This window comes from Bombyx mandarina, chromosome 20 (genome assembly GCF_030267445.1).
Source record: "Bombyx mandarina strain Sakado chromosome 20, ASM3026744v2".
Classification (NCBI taxonomy): Eukaryota; Metazoa; Arthropoda; class Insecta; order Lepidoptera; family Bombycidae; genus Bombyx; species Bombyx mandarina.
In genome coordinates, this window is record NC_143226.1 from 3,850,199 (window position 1) to 3,870,023 (window position 19,825).

A 19,825-nucleotide genomic window follows, 5' to 3' on the forward strand; every position below is an offset into this window, starting at 1 on the left:
TTCTAATGAAATACTATACGTACTCAACAGATTTTGACGACTGACTTCCACGGTGAAGGCATAACATCGTGTAATTAAAATCAAACCCGCAAAATTATAAGTTCCGTAATTACTGGTACTAAGACCGCTTGTGAGTCCGCGCCTGTAGGTATCACCGCCCTGCCTATTTCTGCCGTGAAGCAGTAATGCGTTTCGGTTTGAAGGGTGGGGCAGCCGTTGTAACTATACTGAGACCTTAGAACTTGTCAATTTCAAGGTGAGTGGCGCTTTTACGTTGTAGATGTCTATGGGCTCCAGTAACCACTTAACACCAGGTGGGCTGTCAGCTCGTCCACCCACCTAAGCAATAAAAAAAGTCTATGAAAGAAAAGAAAAAAAAATTTTTTTTCGGAATTTCTTGGACATGCACTAGTTTTCACTCAACATGGGCAACTCACGTCGTGTACGGGCTTCGGTAATCTTTTGATATTAAAAAAGCCGTAACTTCCTTAACACCATCAAAATCATCTCTGAATTCTCTGAACGCAGGCGGTAATTATTGTTAATGTTGCCATTAACAACATAGTGTTGTCGAAGTCTGGTGTTTGTCACCAATAAACGATACATCAATTAGCCAAATTATTCTTTTGGTAAACGTGACTGACCGGTTCTCATATTAAGACATATGCAATTAATTGCTACTGCATTTCGACATCGACGAAGTAAGTTTATTCAATTTGGCAACCCAAACGCGTTTACTTAATTTAATTAAATACTACATTTATTTTCAGCTACGCCCGTGGACATCATATGAAGGCTCAATAGCCGGGTCACAAACAAGCTGGTCACCCTAAAGCACTACTCCTTTGATCTGACTTTTTTTGAGTGAAAGTTTATTTAGAGATTTTATTATTATTTATTTATTATTATTTAGATTTTATTATTTTTATTATTTATAGAGTTGTCCGATTGCGCTGAACTTAATTTAAGTGAAATAGATGTTTTTTCTGATTGTCTCACTACTTACAGGAAAAATCTGTCGCGGATCATCTCCCAATTAAATTAATCTTAAGCAATGAATGAAATGTATTCAAATCTTAGCTGTATATGTTTTTTTATTTTTGATGTTAATGCACTGTCGATTGCACCTATAATTGAGGTGACATCTGCCATGAACTTTTGTCAATTTGTCAATGTTTTGCATTGATGATCACTTTGTTGGTGCAACTTAATAAATAAATAAATAAATAAATTTTATCGCAGCTCTTCTAAATGCCAATGAACGTACCTATTTCTTATCCGCGCTGGTACGAATTAAATAACGTAATTTTTTATATGACGCCAGCAGAGCTGATATACGAATGAATTAAATTCGCATCAAGCAAATATTTTACATTCTATAAGTCCATAATAATATAATGAAACAAAAAAAAGTGTAATACTCATATTTAATCTAATAAAGTTTTTTTTTTATGAATTATGCAATATCAGACTTAACACGTATTCGGTAAACAAAATTGAAACTATCAAGAGAGATAAGAAATGTACTTTTTCAAGTGAACACGCTAGATCCCCAAACACTTGAAGATAACTTCAGGGTTTTAAAAGTAAAATTTTACTGCAAAAAAGTAGTAGTCCAGTAGTAGAGTCCCATTTTCAAACATCGCCAATATTTAGAATTGTCGATGAATACTTTCATAGAGCCATTTGACTTTCCAAGAAACTTCTAGCTGCTATGGTAGCGTTTAACAGGCACGGCGGCGAGAACTCCGCGTACTCTATCGAATGTGCCCAACTACAATACGTTGCTATAACTGTTGCCGCGATGCCCAGGGTCATCACCACTAGAGCCAGTACGATGTCGTACCACTTTATCGTATATTCATCTTCTTTACCCATTTCCGCGTAATCGCGCGAAAAAGTCTTGTATTTCGTGTACAACGATGGGTTGACATTTTCGCCATTTTGGATGACTGTCACGACGCCATTTTGATGACTCGACCCGCATGTTTCGATTTTGTTTAATTTGCTTTTTTGGCTGTCCAAAGAAACGTTAGTCGCATTATTTGAATAAGCGTTTTGGCTCTCTGTTATGTCCTTCTTTGATTTTAAATAACAAAGTTTTAGGAAGAATAGCGGCGGGAATATGAACATGAGTGGTCCCGTGAGCGTGGACCCGACGAGGCCCATCACTAAATCGAACCTCGGTACCGTTTCAGCTAGGAATACTGCGACAGCCACTACGCTTGATCGGATTAAGCAGCGTTGTATGCAGAAATCTGAGAAACAAAAATAAAAGTGTTCTCGTTAGAAATTCAATTTTTTTTTTTTTTTTTTTTTTTTTTTTATTGCTTATCAATTGGAATACTAAATGGTATTAAGTGGTTACCAGTAAGTAACCTTTAGACACGAGATTCACACGTAGACGTAATGGGTTTGGTTTGCAGAATATGGCCGCCATTGTACTGTAAAAACTGATTTTTATTTTTATTGCCCTTGTAGGCAGACAAGTATACCGCCCACCTGATAGTGAGTAGTTATCGTCGCACGTGGATTTCAACAATGCCACGGGCAGAGCCAAGCCGCTGCCTACCGTTAGGTACTAGTGTAGTCGTTGCCTACTTAGAACTCATTCTCCAGGTGGGTGGCACATTTACGTTGCAGATGTCTATGGGCTCCAGTAACCACTTAACACCAGGTTGGCTGTGAGCTCGTCCACCCATCTAAGCAATAAAATATAAAATAATGTCTATGGGCTCCGGAAACCACTCAACACCAATGGTCCGTGAGCTCGTTCAACCATCCAAGCAATTAAAAAAAAACCGTATTTACTTCTCGGGATCTGCATCAGGTCTTCGATGTGCTGGAACAGTGCGGAGTTGCTGACCGCGCTGGAGAGGCATAGCTGTAGGGTCACTAACAACGCTACCAGGTACAGCGGTATCGAGGGCGGGATGGCTGACAGAACAAAACGTCATTAATTAATTTTCCAAAAACCCACAATAAAACGCAAACGAATCAGCAACAGGACCTACGTGCCGAGATATATTTAATCTGTGCTGAAAACTAAAAATATTTACTACCAAGTCTTACTGACCCGTTTTTTTTTAAACTGGTGGTATTTTCCTCATGTTCATAATCTTATTTGTATAACTTGATGTCTGGCTGTTTGTGAAAGGCTGTTGTGTTGTTCTTTATTAACATACTTTTATTAGCTTGAGATGTATGTACCTACTATCTATTTAAGTAATAAATATTTCTGTAACGTAAGTTACCTACAATTAATAACTTTACACAACTTTAATAACAATTAACAGCTTTAATAAACAAAGATAGCATATGACCACGACATCATAGTCGGTTAATTTTGGCGCTCTACCATGACTATGATGACTTTAAAATCTTTCCACTGGCTCCACCTTGATTAGGTCCGTTTCAGCGGATACCTTTTAAAATACTGAGTTGATGCCCCTTACTTCTACCCTCTATATAAAAACTGAACAAGTTTCACTAGATAGGATTTGCAAAAGGTGGTGTATCCAAATCAAATATCGTATTTATTAAGCGCCTTTTTTTCTGAAAAACATTACATAAATACACAAGACAGCCAGTTTATGAAATAAGGTAAGAAAAATGTCATAATGAACACGTTACGGGGAAATAGCACTTATCAGGAATTCAGTGTTGCCTATATGGTCAGATATACTCACTCTGTAGTATGTTATTGGTGACGTCTTGGCCATATCTAGTGGCCACAAGGAAAGCGGTGGTGGTAAACATGAAACCGGTGATGGCGAAGCCACCGAGCACGGCTTTGTTCACCTTCTTACTGTCGCGCATGTCCACTTGGATGGTCAACAGCATTGGATGGATATCGAACTAGAAGGCAAAGGATTTTAATACGCTTTTATTAGCTTCAGACGTATGTAACGGAATCTTTGAACATAATTTTGACCCCGTATCAAAACGTCGGATCAACTCGAAATTTGGTATGCTCGGGAGTAATCAGTGTCAATTATGTGTGCTGTTTGTTCTTCTGTCTTCATTAGCATCAAAGGACTTCCAGATAGGTGCGTAAACACCTCCGCCATTCGCCCCATCATTCTATTCGGCCAGCCCATACCGTGGGCCTCGAAGGTCAAATAGGCGTCACCCTCGACAGAGGGATAACATTCCGCCCCCACATTAAGTCGGTACGCGACCGAGAGAAGTAAATTTTCCCTTTGTAATAAGGTGACTCTATAAAACTTGCACACGCCCGATCATCATGACCTATGCAAGTGCAGTATTCGCTCACGAGGCCCACGCTAACTTGAAACCTCTTCAAATCATACAACCTCGTTTTTGTAGGATAGCCGTCGGAGTACCGTAATACGTGAGGAACGTGGATCTCCAAGACGACCTAGCCCGCGAGTCCATCAGTAAGTATCTACAGTCGGCATCACTGCACCGTTTCGATAAAGCGGCACGACACGAGAACCCTCTCGTCGTGGCCATCGGTGACTACATTCTTGATCCTGCGGACCGTATGGTAAACAGTCGACGTGGCCCTAAACACGTCATTTCGGATCCTCCCGATCCACTAACGGTGCTTTTAGGTACCTCAAGCACCGGTCATCGTTCTCGTCGAACCCGTCGCTTGCGACGAAGGGTTCGGCGAGTAAATTAACCCACAGACACGGGCCACTGAGTTTCTTATCTTCACAGTGGGTCGCGTTTCCGAACCGATGGTAGATTCTGCGAAGCACTGCTCTTGCTAGAGTTATTATTTAAAGCGTCGTCAGGTTAGAGCCCCGTGAGCTCACTTACTCGTTCTGCGAATTTAGTATAACCTGTAAGTTACTAGAATAGGTACCTATTTAAAAAGAAAAAAAAATCGCAAAGAAAAAATAATAGTTTTTATATTGTATCAGCGACGTCGTTTTAGTAAATTAAATTCATAGAAGTTCGTTTCTCTTGTTTATAAATAGTGTCATGTCATCAAGTATGACCCAACTATCAGTCACATAATAAATCATACACTAATTTATTACATTAATTATCGTACAAACGATGTATGATATTTACTTTAATTTAGTTTTAATTAGTTTTTCCTACTGTCGGTAGCACGTATTGTGAGGCCGCACGGGTGGGTACCACCACCCTGCCTATTTCTGGCGTGAAGCAGTAATGCGTTTCGGTTTGAAGGGTGGGGCAGCCGTTGTAATTTACTGAGACCTTAGAACTAAGCAGTGCCTTTGTACATCATTTTCCTATTACTCTGTACTGTGTCTTGTTTTCTGTGTGTACATAAATAAATAAATAAATAAATAAATAAAACTCATATCTCAAGGTGGGTGGCTGCATTTACGTTGTAGATGTCTACGGGTTCCGGTAACCAATTCACACCAGGTTTGCCGTGAGCTTGTGCAGCCATGTAAGCAATAAATAAATAAATAAAAAACCTATCCTGCGGCTATGTAAGCGTTAAGTTTGTTATTCATAAATAATAAAACACTTTCTCTTTCTTCGGTATAAATAAATTGCTTGTGTCATTCTCTGGTCCTTAAGTTACCGGTTTTATAGCAATGATTACCATGGAAAGTGTTGCTACTCGTTGCTATTATTAGCTAGTTTATCTGTATTATCTATGACTATAATGTGAGCGATGGTGATAAAAAATTCGTTCCGGATTCGTTTTTAATGAACGCCTGAATTAAAAAGGCGATTTTACTATTCCCAATTTACGCCCGGTTCCAATATCCAAAAAACGAATCGTTTTATATTACGATCCGTTACAATATCTACGAATCGTAGGACAAAATAGTTCCTATAAAAACGACTCGTTTTTAAAATTACTGATGACTTGCTACTAACGGATGGGAGGGCTAACATAACGGTTCGTACTGCGTTTTGTATGGAGACTGTTGTCTGTAGTGTTCCTGTATTATTTTAGAAATGTCAGTGAGCTGTCAAAACTACCACGCGTAGAGCATTTTTTAACCTACCGATTTTGTTCGGTTGTGCTTTGGAATTTTTGTTTGTGTTTTTTCTTTTAAAATGTCGAGTTCAGAAAGTGATAACGAAGTTTTAATGTTACTGAATTCAAGCGACGATTCAAGTGATGATACGCGAAGTAATAGAGTGTATAAAACAAGAATCAATTATTATTCAGAGCTCGATAATCAGGAGTTTCAACTAAGATTTCGGCTCGACAAGCAGTCTGTGCAATTACTGTTAGGTGAAATTTATCCTTTTTTAAAGGTAAAAGGAACCAGGTTCGTATTTTTAATGCCAGCTGTTAATTGGTATTTTATGAAGTAGTTAACTATTTAACACGTGATTACATGAAAATAGTATTTACTAGTTTATTTTAATTCTAGGAATCATGGAATATCTCCCTTACATTACAATTTATCAGTTTGTAATGAAATAAACGAACAACAAAGTACGACGCTAACACAATTTTTTTGGTATTTTGGCGCGGTCCGGCCGACATCTGGCGTTTCCTTTGTCTCTTCATGGCGTTTTGTTCACTTTACAGTTAAAACTAAAGTAACTGTTTTTAAATTATGAATGTTCAAATAAAATTACATATGTGATGAATTATAATTAATTTATATTATTTTAAAATATTTATGTAAAAATACTAATAAAAACTTATGTATTTTGAAAAGAGTTTTATTTCTAAAGGATCTTTGTGACACAATCATTTGCATTAACGAAACGCAGAGGGATTCGTTAGTAAGCAGCGCGCCGACGGATGCTCGTAGGTAACGCGGCAAGTAAAATAGTTGTGGAACGCTAATTATACGCCTACGTATTGGTAGCATGATTACGATTAGTTGTTATAATACAATGACGATTCGTTATTTTTTGGAACCGGGCATTAGTAACATCTATCGGATTGAGACCAAGTGGAAAGCAAGAGATCGCGCGATCGACCAGCACTCCATTGGACTGACCTAACAAAGAAAGCAACTGAGTCAACCATGGTCAAATGTACTCGAAACACTTCGAACCATTAGATCTGGAAGCGCATTGCCAGGAAGGCAATCCTCGAAAATATTGAGGACCTAACGAAAGCTCTTACATGTGCATCATGAGCGAAACCACGACCGATCTGACAAGAGTCCCCGACCAAGAAGGAGATCGAATGAATAGCTTCAAAGATCACGTGATGAGTGGTGTTTAGATTTTATATTGAGTGGAGTATGCTTTATTGCAAACCAATATAAAACAAACACAATTGCGTAATACATTATTTTTTATTGCTTAGATGGGTGGACAAGCTCACAGCCCACCTGGTGTTAAGTGGTTACTGGAGCCCATAGACATCTACAACGTAAATGCGCCACCCACCTTGAGATATCAGTTCTAAGGTCTCAAGTATAGTTACAACGGCTGCCCCGCCCTTCAAACCGAAACGCATTACTGCTTCACGGCAGAAATAGGCGGAGTGGTGGTACCTACCCGTGCGGACTCATAAGAGGTGTACCACGTAACACCAGTAATATTAGATACATACAGAAGTACAATGGGCGGTTTTATTGATCTCGATCGATCGAAGGAAGAAAATTAACCACGTCTTACTTATCGATTGTAATAAAAGAACATATACATCAATAATACATTACTACGAAAATAGATTATCTCAGTGAATTAATTCAATTCCACGTTAATATTTGTGGAAACTGGTCGTTTCGCTTCTATTTATAAAGTGTATATACATAGCAGATCTATCATAAATTGACCTTACCATTTCTTGAGTTAACTATTCTGCTAACCTTCGGTTTGTCTGTTCAAGACCAAACTAATATCTCAACAAAAACCGTGTTGACTAATCTTGTTTAGTAAATATTTATATATGAAAGTTTTATTAGCATATTATAACCTCTTTGCCTTGAGAATGTCTATTTTAGTGTTTCCTGTGCAAAATGCAAATACATACCTACATCTATGTTTCTCGGCACCACCTTAAGCGTTAACGCCTTTTTTACGCACAGCTACGGGTAGTAGCGTAGTTGTAGTGCGTAGGTAATTGGAATTAATTATTAGCAAATTCCGCCACTTCGAGAAGGCGGCACGACATGAGAAGCCTCTTGTCGTGGCCGCTGGAAACTACATACCCGATCCTGTATACCGAATGGTAAACCGTCGACGTCGCCCAAAGCACGTCATTACGGATCCTCCTGATCCATTAACGATGCTTTTAGGCACCACAAGCACCGGTCACCGTCCTAGTCGAACTCGTCGCTTGCAACGAAGGGCTCGACGAGCGAATTAACCCATAGACACAGCCCACTGAGTTTCTTGCCGAATCGTCTCAGTGGGTCGCGTTTCCGATCCGGTGGTAGATTCTGCGAAGCACTATTCTTGCTAGGGTCAGTGTTAGCAACACTCCGGTTTGAGCCCCGTGAGCTTACCTACACACGTTAGGGTAAAGATGAAATAGCCTCTCAAGGCTATCAGCATAGGTAGGATAATAAAAAGCAAATTACAAAGCAAATAATTTGGAAATCGTCGTGACCTAAAGGATAAAAATAAAAAAATAAAATAAAATAAAATTCATTTAATTAAGACGCCGGGTGCATTCATATGAACCGATGCAACGGTGTTCGAATCCCGCAGGCGGGTACTAACATTTCTAATGAAATACGTACTTAACGAATGTTCACGATTGACTTCCACGGTGAAGGGATAGCATCGTGTAATAAAAATTAAACCCGCAAAATTATAATTTGCGTAATTACTAATGGTAGGACCTCTTGTGAGTCCGCACGTGTAGGTATCACCGCCCCGCCTATTTCTGCCGTGAAGCAGTAAGCGGTTTGAAGGGTGGGGCAGCCATTTATACTGTTACAATTGAGACCTTTTAACTCTTGTCTCGAAGTGAGTGGCGGCATTTAAGTTGTAGATGTCTATGGGCTCCGGTAGCCTCTCAACACCAGGTGGGTCGTGAGCTCGGTCACGCATCTAAGCAATAAAAAATAAAATAATAAACCAAAATTAGAATGTCCACCTAAGCGACTATGTTTAGGTCTTCTTCTTTTTCTTGCCCTTATTCTACACTGTGTGGCATCGGTGCTCAATGTCCTACTATCATGCTGCATATAGATTTGGAAAAAATTTCTTCTTTTTCTCCACCTTATCCCACTAGGTGGGGTCGGCACAGTCAATTTTTCTCTTCCATTCTCTTCTATCAGCCGTCATCTCAACACTCACTCCTCTCTCTCTCATATCGTCATTCACACACTCCATCCATGTCTTCTTCGGTCGACCTTTTCCCCCTCTACCTTGCATTACCATTTCCATACATCTCCTAGTCACATGCATCTTCTCTCTACGCATCACATGTCCATACCACGCTTGGTCCATACCACCAGATTTGGAAAAAATTTACGACCGACAATCATGTCTGACATCAACCCTCCTTAGGTTATATCTCCCGATCATACTTAAGTATAAATGGAAATATGGTATCTCAAATACTACAACAACGTAAAATAATTTTAAACCAATTTAAAAGCATTTCATCAGATTCATAACGATAGACTTGGAAATGTAAAAAGGATACATTCTGCTTTTGCTAGGTCTAGTGTTAGCAAATCTTCTCAGGTTGAGCCCGTGAATTCACCTACCGATCCGCGCGAAGTTGGAATAGCCCTTTAGGCTACCAACGAATACGTAGGCGAAAAAAGAATGTATTTTTAGACCATTAGGTCATGTAGCCACAGGACAGTTAAATTAAGACAGCTAAGCTTCCTTTAGGCGTTAATATAGGAATATGATTAAACCAGACTACGATGTTGGATAAGTTGTATAAGGCTTGTCTTGAAAATGTTGCCCTTATGCCTTCCTACCTGCACGGCCATTCCCAGCAGGCCCGTATAGCACACACCATTAGACTAGATTTAGATGAAAATCGTTCGTACAAAAGAAAACCAAATGAGAGAGTAAATTAAATATCCTTTCGCATTTTTTCTAACAATAACACATGTAGTCTGCGCCCTTGACTGCTGAGCTCAGGGTCGTGGATTCGCTTTCCACACTGGACAAACTTTCGTATGACGAATAATTTCGTTTCCACTTTGCCTTCGTTTTCAATTTCGATTTATGCAGGTAATCACTACTTATGTATAAAACAAAGTCGCTTTCTCTGTCCCTATATATATATACTAGCGACCCGCCCTCGCTTCGCTTCGGAAACATGACACAAAAAAAAAAAAAAATAAAAAAAAATGCCTATGTTCATCAGGGACAATGTCTGCTTCTAATGGAAAAATAATTTTTCAAATCGGTCCAGTAGTTTCGAAGCCTATTCGAAACAAACAAACAAACAAATCTTTCCTCTTTATAATATTAGTATAGATTTATTGCCCTTGTAGGCAGACGAGCATACGGCCCACCTGATGGTGAGTGGTTACCGTCGCCCATGGACTTCAATAATGCCAGGGGCAGAGCCAAGCCGCTGCCCACCGCTTAATACTCTCCACAAGCCTCGTTTGAAGAAGGACATGTCATAGCGCTCGGGAAACACCGTGGAGGGGAGCTCATTCTATAGACTATATCCCTATGTATGCTTATATCTTTAAAACTACGCAACGGATTTTGATGCGGTTTTTTTTAATAGATAGAGTGATTGAAGAGGAAGGTTTATATGTATAATAACATCCATTAAATATTGGAGAAATCAATAATAAATTACAGATCGCTAGTAGAATAATAAATTGTTAGAACGACCTCAATCGCACGGCAATCGGAATATCTAAATATTAATTTCTATTAATATTTCGATATGCCATTTTATTTATTTATTGCTTGGATATGTGGACGAACTCACGGCTTAGCTGTTGTTGAGTGGTCACTGGAGCCCATAGACATCAACAAATATAAAAGCCTCCACCCACCTTGAGACATGAGTACAAAGTTGTAACAACATATCCATATACAGGGTGTATCCAATTTATAACGGCATCCATTCTGTTTATGGCCTTCGGTGACTATTTAACATCAATTGGGCCGTATGTCCGTGTGCCAATCTACTGCAATAATAACACGATCCAGACGCTAGTAAGGATGAGTATTGTTATCTAATTGTTTCGTTAATACAACTTGTTTTTTTTTTTCGTCATAAAAAGAAATGTCGATTTACAACTTTCGCCAACAAATTCAATTTGATTCTACAACAGTCATCCAACAGTGTTAAGTTAATGTGTAGGTTAATTAATACAGCCATAAAGCTTTTAAGATAACGTTAGGTAATTAAATGATCAAAAGTCGATAAAGATTTTGAAAATGACGATAGATTGTAAACATGTCCTTATGACATCAATTAATTATGTTTAATAGAAGAAATGTAGTGTGAGTGTCTGTTTTGGCTATAAATTAATAAATCACAGATTTTCACTGGCTGTTTTTAGGTGTCAGGCCAGAGTATGAGCTACGGAAGCGAAGTTTTTGAGGTAATCTCGGTAAGATTCAGTTTGTATAGTAGAATATTTCATTTGTTTTATTATTAATTAATTTATTTTATATTTAATATTAAATTTTATTCCTATTTTAAAGATATGTGAATGTTTCTCAACGAGGATTTATAGAGCGAGAGAGATGTACATAGAGAGAAAGGGAGAGAAAGAGGAAGAGAGAGAGGGAGAGAGAAGCACGTGAAGGCACACAGATTGTACAAGAGACCGTAACGCTTCGGCCGCTTGAAATAACTCAGTATTCCCACTGCATCCAATCATTGACGTCTAAAATATAATTTCACTAATGGTCCTAAATTGAAACGAAAACTGTACTCGAACTTTAAAACTACGAAAATTGCATGTTGAAGATAAGAGTCAAAGATTTTATAGTCGCATTTCAGTCTGTAGGTTCTCAATTTCAGTAAAAAATCGTAATCGACCTGTCTGCTTTGTTAATTGTCGAAAAGAGACAAACAAATTCTCTCAGGTAGAGTTCGTGAGCTCTCCTGCCCGTCCGGGCGTAGCTGGAATAGCCACTTAGGCTACCAGAATAGGTAGGAACAAAACAAACGAACTAAATGACAACCTGTGCTGAGAGATTTTAGTTCGGTTTTTTTTTTTTTTATTGCTTAGATGGTTGGACGAGCTCACATCCCACCTGGTGTTAAGTGGTTACTGGAGCCCATAGACATCTACAACGTAAATGCGCCGCCCACCTTGAGATATAAGTTCGAAGGTCTCAAGTATAGTTACAACGACTGCCCCACCTTTCAAACCGAAACGCATTACTGCTTCACGGCAGAAATAAGCAGGGTGGTGGTACCTACCCGCGCGGACTCTCAAGAGGTCCTACCACCAGTATTTAAAATTGATTAAAAAAATGGAAGAGACTCTGTGTGAGAGGTCTGTGTATACAGCTTTTGTTGATTTAGTAAAAAGAAAAAACAAAAAAAAAAGATTCAAAGTCATGGTCCTTCGCTAGTTTAATGACCGCGTCACATTAAACATCTGTGATGATAACGTGGAAATTAACGTAAAACACATCAACTTAAACATATTTATCCGATAAAAGATAAATACGACTATTAAACGGTATCTTTATTTTTTTTTAATTTTAATTATTTATAAATCTGTTTAAAACACACGTTCGGTGTTTCTCAATATATTGTTGTGATAGGACCTCTTGTGAGTCCGCGCGGGTAGGTACCACCATCCTGCCTGTTTCAGCCGTGAAGCAGTAATGCGTTTCGGTTCGAATGGTGGGGCAGCCGTTGTAACTATACTTGAGACCTTAGAACTTATATCTCAAGATGGGTGGTGCATTTCCGTTGTAGATGTCTATGGGCTCCAGTAACCACTTAATACCAGGTGGGCTGTGAGCTGGTCCACCCATGTAAGCAATAAAAAATAAAATTAAAATACACTTCGAAATAAGTAGAACCAAAACGCCGCGTGGCCCAAGTATAAAGTATCTACACGGGCAAAGCTGTGGTCATAAACCCGTTTAATTATAATTGAGACTCTCCTTTTTAAATATATTTTTGTATATCTAAATTCTTTTTCTCACCTGAAAAGCCAAGATGCCATAAGCGATAAGGAAGTCAGGAGCATGCGGCTGATACTCCAGTATGGTGCCTGTGCTCACAGGGCTAACGTCGTCCTGGATGATGCACGTCCAAGTGGATACCGCCACGGTGGTCACTATGAACACTGACGTCAGAGCGAGAGGCCTAAAACAGAGTTTCACTTGTCACTTCCCTACAAAATCATAGAATATAATATGGTGTCTCTTCCCAATGTATCCAGTTGCTTGGGGTCTATTTATCGGAAAAAATATCAATTGGGGTATTTACAGATATAATAGTAATAATAATAACAAACGGGGAAAGGTCACATGCGGTCTCCAGTTTCCAAACTAGGATTCTCTGTATAGTGGGAATTCTAGGGAAGATACTGATATACATAGTATGTATTTAATATAGAAACAACCAGATTCCCCCTTGCTCTACCTCCCCGGTGGGAGACCCAGGACAAGGTGGAAAGATGTAGTGCTGAAGGGCAAGAGTGAATGCAAATTTACTGACGATGATATCGGAGAGACAGTGGGCAAGAAAAATAAGGAAAGCTGACCCCACCATAATGTCGAACGAATAGCTAGGAATAGAGAAATTAAACATCCAAACAAAGAGCAAACAAATCATAATGTTTGCCCTACGTGGATTGTATTCGAACCCACGACCCCAGGCCCGGGAATCAGGATGACTAATCACTACACCATCGAAATAGTTTTTACTTTATAAGGGATTACGTTCAACTCAACAGTGCAGGAATTACGTTGTGATTTAAAGAATGTAATCCGTTAACTTTATGAATTAGCGTAATAGATCTCGTTGATTTGAAGGAATATTTAAGGAGAATTATATTTAAAACTAGCTGACCAGGCAGACTTCGTAGTGCCTCAATCGATGAATAAAAGACCTACAATTTTGTATAAAATAAATTTAAAACAAATAAAAGGAATCCGTCCGATGGGGGACACGATAAGTAAAAACAAAATTGTTATTTTTATTTAATTTCGAGCATTTTCATATTTATCTACCTTTTAAACCTTCTCTGGACTTCCACAAATAATTCAAGACCAAAATTAGCCAAATCGGTCCAGCCGTTCTCGAGTTTTAGCGAGACTAACGAACAGCAATTCATTTTTATATATATAAGATATATAAGATAGATTTTATTTAAGGAATAGATAAATTATTTGCTTCTGAATTCTGAGTTACTGGGTGACACAGGCAGTTTCTTTTTAGAGGAAAATCCTAGACTTAAAAAGATATATATCTGAATTGGAAACTTACTTCATATCCTTGGGTGAGCCGAGCCACATTATGGGACACAGCAGTAAGGCTAAAACTATCATCCAAATGCAATATGTTACGCCAACGTTACCACCGGAGATCTTCCACCAGAATATCTGCAGGCTCTGGGCGGCTACGACAATAAGAAATACATATATATATAAATAAATATTATATTAATAAAGTGAATTATCTTATAACTTTAAACAAGCAATTCTTGTATATATATAATATATAATCTGAATCTCGGAAACAGCTCCAACGATTCTCATTAAATTTAGTATACAGGGGATTTCGGGGGCGATAAATCGATCTAGCTACGATTTATATTCAGAAAATGTTGTTTTATTCGTGTTTTCAATAATCAACTCTTCCCGACATCTATTGGCGAATAATAATACTATTTTTCTTAATTGAGGGCAACTAACCAAGATGGCGTTATCAAAAAAAATATCATCTAGTATTAATAAAGTGAATAATAATTAACTTGCGAAGATTCAAACTTAAAGTTCTACTGGTGGATAAAGTATGGCATGAGACCCTAATGAATTCAGAGGGTGACGGAACTCTGCCTAAAGATTTGTTTTACTAAAGCTGGGAGTATTAACATGCGTATAGTTTCGTTTACATGGGAACTATCGATAAAAAATGTAAATAAAAATCTTTATTGTCTAAAACTCTGTAGTTTTCTAAAAATGATTTTTTCTTGAATGTCTTTCAGTGAAGTCTGTCATTCAGTAAAAAGAAAGTTCAGTTTGTTTAAAATATTAATATTATTAGATTAAGAGACTTTAAATGTAGTTTTCTTATCTATACAAATAAATAAAATTGGAGTGTCTCTTTGTAATATTGAAATTAAGTGCTTTTTACTACATGCATATGAATGTATAGAATATATATATGGTACATACACCAAAATAACATTTTTAACATTTTTTGTCTGTATGTTTATCTGTCTGTCTGTTTGTTCCGGCTAATCTCTGGAACGGCTGGACCGATTTTGACGAGACTTTCACTCATAGGTAGCTGATGATATGAGTTACTTTTTTTTAGACTAGCTTCGCCCCGCGGCGTCACCCGCCAGATGACAATAACCGCGGGTAACATCGCGGGACTCAGCTATCAATAATAAAATTTAATGTTTCCGAAGCGAAGCGAGGGCGGGTCACTAGTTATACATACAACAGAAAACGCAATTGAGCTTTTTTATTTTTTATTGATTCCGAAGTACCCAATATCATTATAAAATAAAAATCATTTTTAGAAAACTAAAAGGTTTTAGACAATAAAGTTTTTTCTTGACTTAAATAATAATAATAATCAATAAATCACGCACGTTCATCCAAATTAGGATTCCCTGTGTTATGGGTATCAGAGACTGACCTACAATGCACTCGATGTATCGTGAGATGCTGTTATACCGGTGTCCAAATGGGAAAGGCAAGCACCATTTAAAAAAAAAAAACGGTCTTATTATATTTTCACGTATGACTTCCACGATGAAGGAAGCAAATCACGCGATTTCAAAAAAATCTTGTATGATGATAGCATGTGATTGAGAGATGAATAGAAATGGCAAGGTAGAGGGGGAAGAGGTCGAGAGAAGAAGACATGGATGGAGTGTGTGAATGACGATATGAGAGAGAGGAGTGAGTGTTGAGGTTACGGCTGATAGAAGAGAATGGAAGAAAAAAATTAGCCGACCCCACCTAGTGGGTGATAGATAAGGTGGAAAAAAAGAAGGAGAAAAGAATCTCTATGCCAGCATAAATGGATTCCTGCCTAGATCAGCCACAAAGCAGTCACGCATTCCATATTAAAATACAGGCCTTATCCAATACGATTAAGAGAGCCCCATACTAAATCTATCCATACCTATCGATACCATCTATCTAAAAATCATTTGCTACAGATACGTATTATGATTTTATCGTTAGAATAATGATAATTTAATCATCACTTAGTTAAAAACACTGATTAGGTTAAACTTGTTTCAAAGTGTCATCAACATCGGCGACCTTTTTAAAATACGTCATGTGCAAATATTCAGTTTTAAAGTTATGCGTTCAGAATCAACAGTCCACAGAGTAAATACATTATGGTGAGCCAAAAATCGAATAATAGATAAGTTAGTTTCAAAATAATCCGGTCATCGTTCTCGTCGAACCCGTCGCTTGCGACGAAGGGCTCGACGAGTAAATTAGCCCGCAGACACAACCCACTGAGTTTCTCGCCGGATCTTCTCAGTGGGTCGCGTTTCCGATCCGGTGGTAGATTATACAAAGCACGGCTCTTGCTAGGGTTCGTGTTAGCAACGTCATCAGGTTTGAGCCCCGTGAGCTCACCTACTAGTTAAGGCGACGCTGATATAGCCTCTCAAGGCTATCAGCTTAGGTAGGAAGAAAAAAAAAAAAAATAATAATATGTTTAAGAGTTTTTTTGGCCTTTACAGTCGTAGACGTAATTAGAGCTATTAAATAAAATACATATCTACTCTAGCGCACAAGAACCACCATCCCGTCTATATATTCCTATTAGCTATGCCCGCGGCTTTCGTGACCTATGCAAGTGTAGTGTTCGCTCACGCGGCCCGTACACGCATTAGCTCTCTCCAGGTTTTCCAATCCAGGATCCAGGTTTACACAAAAAAAACTCATTTTAAAATGTTCAGGGAAAAACTGTATTCTGAACTTTACTCTTGTAAAAATGTTTTATGTTGCTATGGGAAAGGATAGAAATGCGTGATCGGACGTGGCGAATTGTAAGACTAATTATGTATTAACAATTTGAGGTCACTGACCCAGTGGGTTTTTTTTCAATCTTAGGAGACTTCAATGAAATAAGGAGATGCTTGATACAAATGTAATACTTTTTTTATTAAAATCTAATAAATGCATGTCACCCTTCATTGGGATGTCTTGCGCGTCAACTGTTCCGTGTATAGGTTACCTGAGCGACAAAGCTCACGAGCTATCCGGTGCTCAATGGTTACCGCACCCCATAGACACCAGCAATGTAAAATGCCGCCACCCATCTCGAGACCAGTGTGCTTAGTGCGAGTTTTTTAACGTTCCCGATAGCGTAAAAGTTAGCTCATATTTGTATGGAATGGGATCGTTTGCCTGCGTTTGCCGCTTGCCGCTAGGGGCGCTGTTCCAACTGCATACAAAATTGGGTTAACTTTTACGTTCTCTAAGCGCGCTGTAAGTCTGAGTTTTAAAGTACGGCGTACGTACAAGATGCCTATCCGTGCGTCGCCAGTAAACAATAAAACAAATAAATTCAAATTGCCGTTGAGATATCTAAGCTGAGGGCAATAAAAACTTATTAGATAACGTAGAGCGGTGACCTCAGCTGACGAACTGAATGTTTTTTAAACTATGTAACTCGTTTCACGTTTGCATAAAAAAACCAGAATTACAAGGTTAATGTTGCTTTGAATCAATACATCTTCGTTTTTTTTTCAGTAAGCCAATCGGTTTGCGATTTCGTAAATGCCGGCTTTGAGTTGCTAAATTCGTTTGAAGTATAAAAAGTGAAACGGAGCGAAAAAAAAGGAAGTTTCTTTACCTGAAATAGGTCGTGGGATAAAATCGAATGAGATATTACTGGTTTATTACTCGTGGTAGGACCTCTTGTGAGTCCGCACGGGTAGGTACCAGCAACCCGCCTATTTATGCCGTGAAGCAGTAATGCGTTTCGGCTTGAAGGGTGGGGCAACCGTTGTAACTATACTTGAGACCTTAGAACTTATATCGCAAGGTGAGTGGCGCATTTAAGTTATATGTGTCTATGGGCTCCAGTAACCACTTAACAGCAGGTGGACTGTGAGCTCGTCCATCCATCTAAGCAATAAAAATAAAATAAAATAAAAGATAAAAAATAACGTCTATAAGCCGAGTTCGACTTTTCCCCCCTACATATTGCTTACTTGAATTAATGAAGCTTGAATTAATAATCAATATAATAAATTTTCTTCACTTTACTCTTCTCGATCACAAGTATATAACACAAATCCGTCTAAATTCTGGGATATGCGGACGCACTCGACGTGACAGGAAGATGCCTGCCTCCCCGGAGGGGCTAGGGGTGCATTTCGTACTCTTCAAAAATTCGCTGCCAAATCTGTCCATTTAGTATAACTAAAATTGAGTAGGTAAGCAAGATCTAATTTAGGAAATGAATATTGGCAATGACACCTTTGCTAGCGTCAAGGAATTTGAATACTTTTGACCCTTGGTAAGCGATAAGAACGATATCTTCAGAAATAAGACTGAGAGTAATAGCCGATGACATGCTAATCCGTTCCTATTCGATAAGCCTAAAATTTATTTTATGCTAAGCCCTACTATGGTCCATACTCATTTGCGGTCCTGAAGGTTGGGTACTGAGTTAAAAGCCCGAAAATTCCTTATTAGATTTTGAGCTTTTATGTTAAGCCCTATTATGGTCCATACTCATTTGCGGTCCTGAAGGTTGGGTACTGAGTTAAAAGCCCGAAAATTCCTTATTAGATTTTAAGTGTAAAATACTTAGGCACATCTTCGGAGCTGTGAAGGAAGATGACAGATGGCCAGCCCGTTCTAACCGTGAGCTATTATTAAATAAACGATGAGCGAAACGTCATTAAGGACTACAATGGGTTGGGCAGGTGATATGATTGAACAAAGCCAACGTACCCACCTTCTCGGAGGCCCTTTTTCTTCTTTTTTTTCTACTTATTCTAGTAACCTCGAGGCGTTCTTCTAGATTCGCCGAATTAGGAGGTGAGCTCACGGGGCTCAAACCTGATGACGTTACTAACACGAGCCTAGCAAGAGCCGTGCTACGCAGAATCTACCACCGGATCGGAAACGAGACCCACTAAGAGGATCGTCGAAATGCAAAAAAAAACTTAGCTAATACTTCAAAATTTTGTCGGTTTATAAATTTATTCTGAGATAGATAAATTTTAAACGATTGTCTGAAATCGCTTTTACTGTAATCACGGAAAATTCTGATAGTTATAAAAAATCCTATTTTTTTATCATCTTCAAAGTAAAATTCCATGTGTACGCTTTACAGTCGTATTAATTTGGAATTGAAACTAAAATTGTGAGGTGCCAAGAAACTATTTTGTTTGATTTGCTTTTTCAAAACTTCACCAAGAATCCGATTGCTATCACGAACATCTACTTAATCTTCCTAAGAATATATTTTTAGATATACCTACGTCAAACATGTCAAGTATTTTTTTTTTTTCTTTTAGTTCAATGGCAATTATAAATGCTGAATTTTAATGAATTTGTAAGTTCCATGCGATCGTGACATAAAAATGAAGGATTCTTAATCAAGAAAGAATAAAAATAATAGAATATCAATTTAAACAAAACATTCTAGGTCGGGTCGCGTTTCATGATTCAATTCAAGGTCAGTGGAATTGTATTGTGTGACTTTTTTTTCCTACCTATGCTGATAGCTTTGAGAGGTTATTTCAGCTTCTCCTTGACGTGTAGGTGAGCTCACGGGGCTCAAACCGGGAGTGTTGCTAGCACTGGCCCTAGC

General features: G+C 38.3%; 1 protein-coding gene across 1 annotated transcript in view; it reads right to left on the reverse strand.

Annotated features, from left to right (window-relative positions):
* Positions 1–1,410: 1,410 nt before the first annotated feature.
* Positions 1,411–19,825, reverse strand: part of LOC149500653 (uncharacterized) — a 35,944-nt gene continuing 17,529 nt past the window's right edge. Inside the window, exons 5-9 of the mRNA XM_089735883.1 lie at positions 14,282–14,414; positions 12,994–13,156; positions 3,690–3,858; positions 2,812–2,937; positions 1,411–2,258 (exon numbers count right to left, since the gene is read on the reverse strand). Of these exons, the coding sequence (XP_089592009.1) occupies positions 1,675–2,258; positions 2,812–2,937; positions 3,690–3,858; positions 12,994–13,156; positions 14,282–14,414 (1,175 nt within the window). The 3' untranslated portion in view covers positions 1,411–1,674. The remainder of the gene's footprint in view (positions 2,259–2,811; positions 2,938–3,689; positions 3,859–12,993; positions 13,157–14,281; positions 14,415–19,825) is intronic.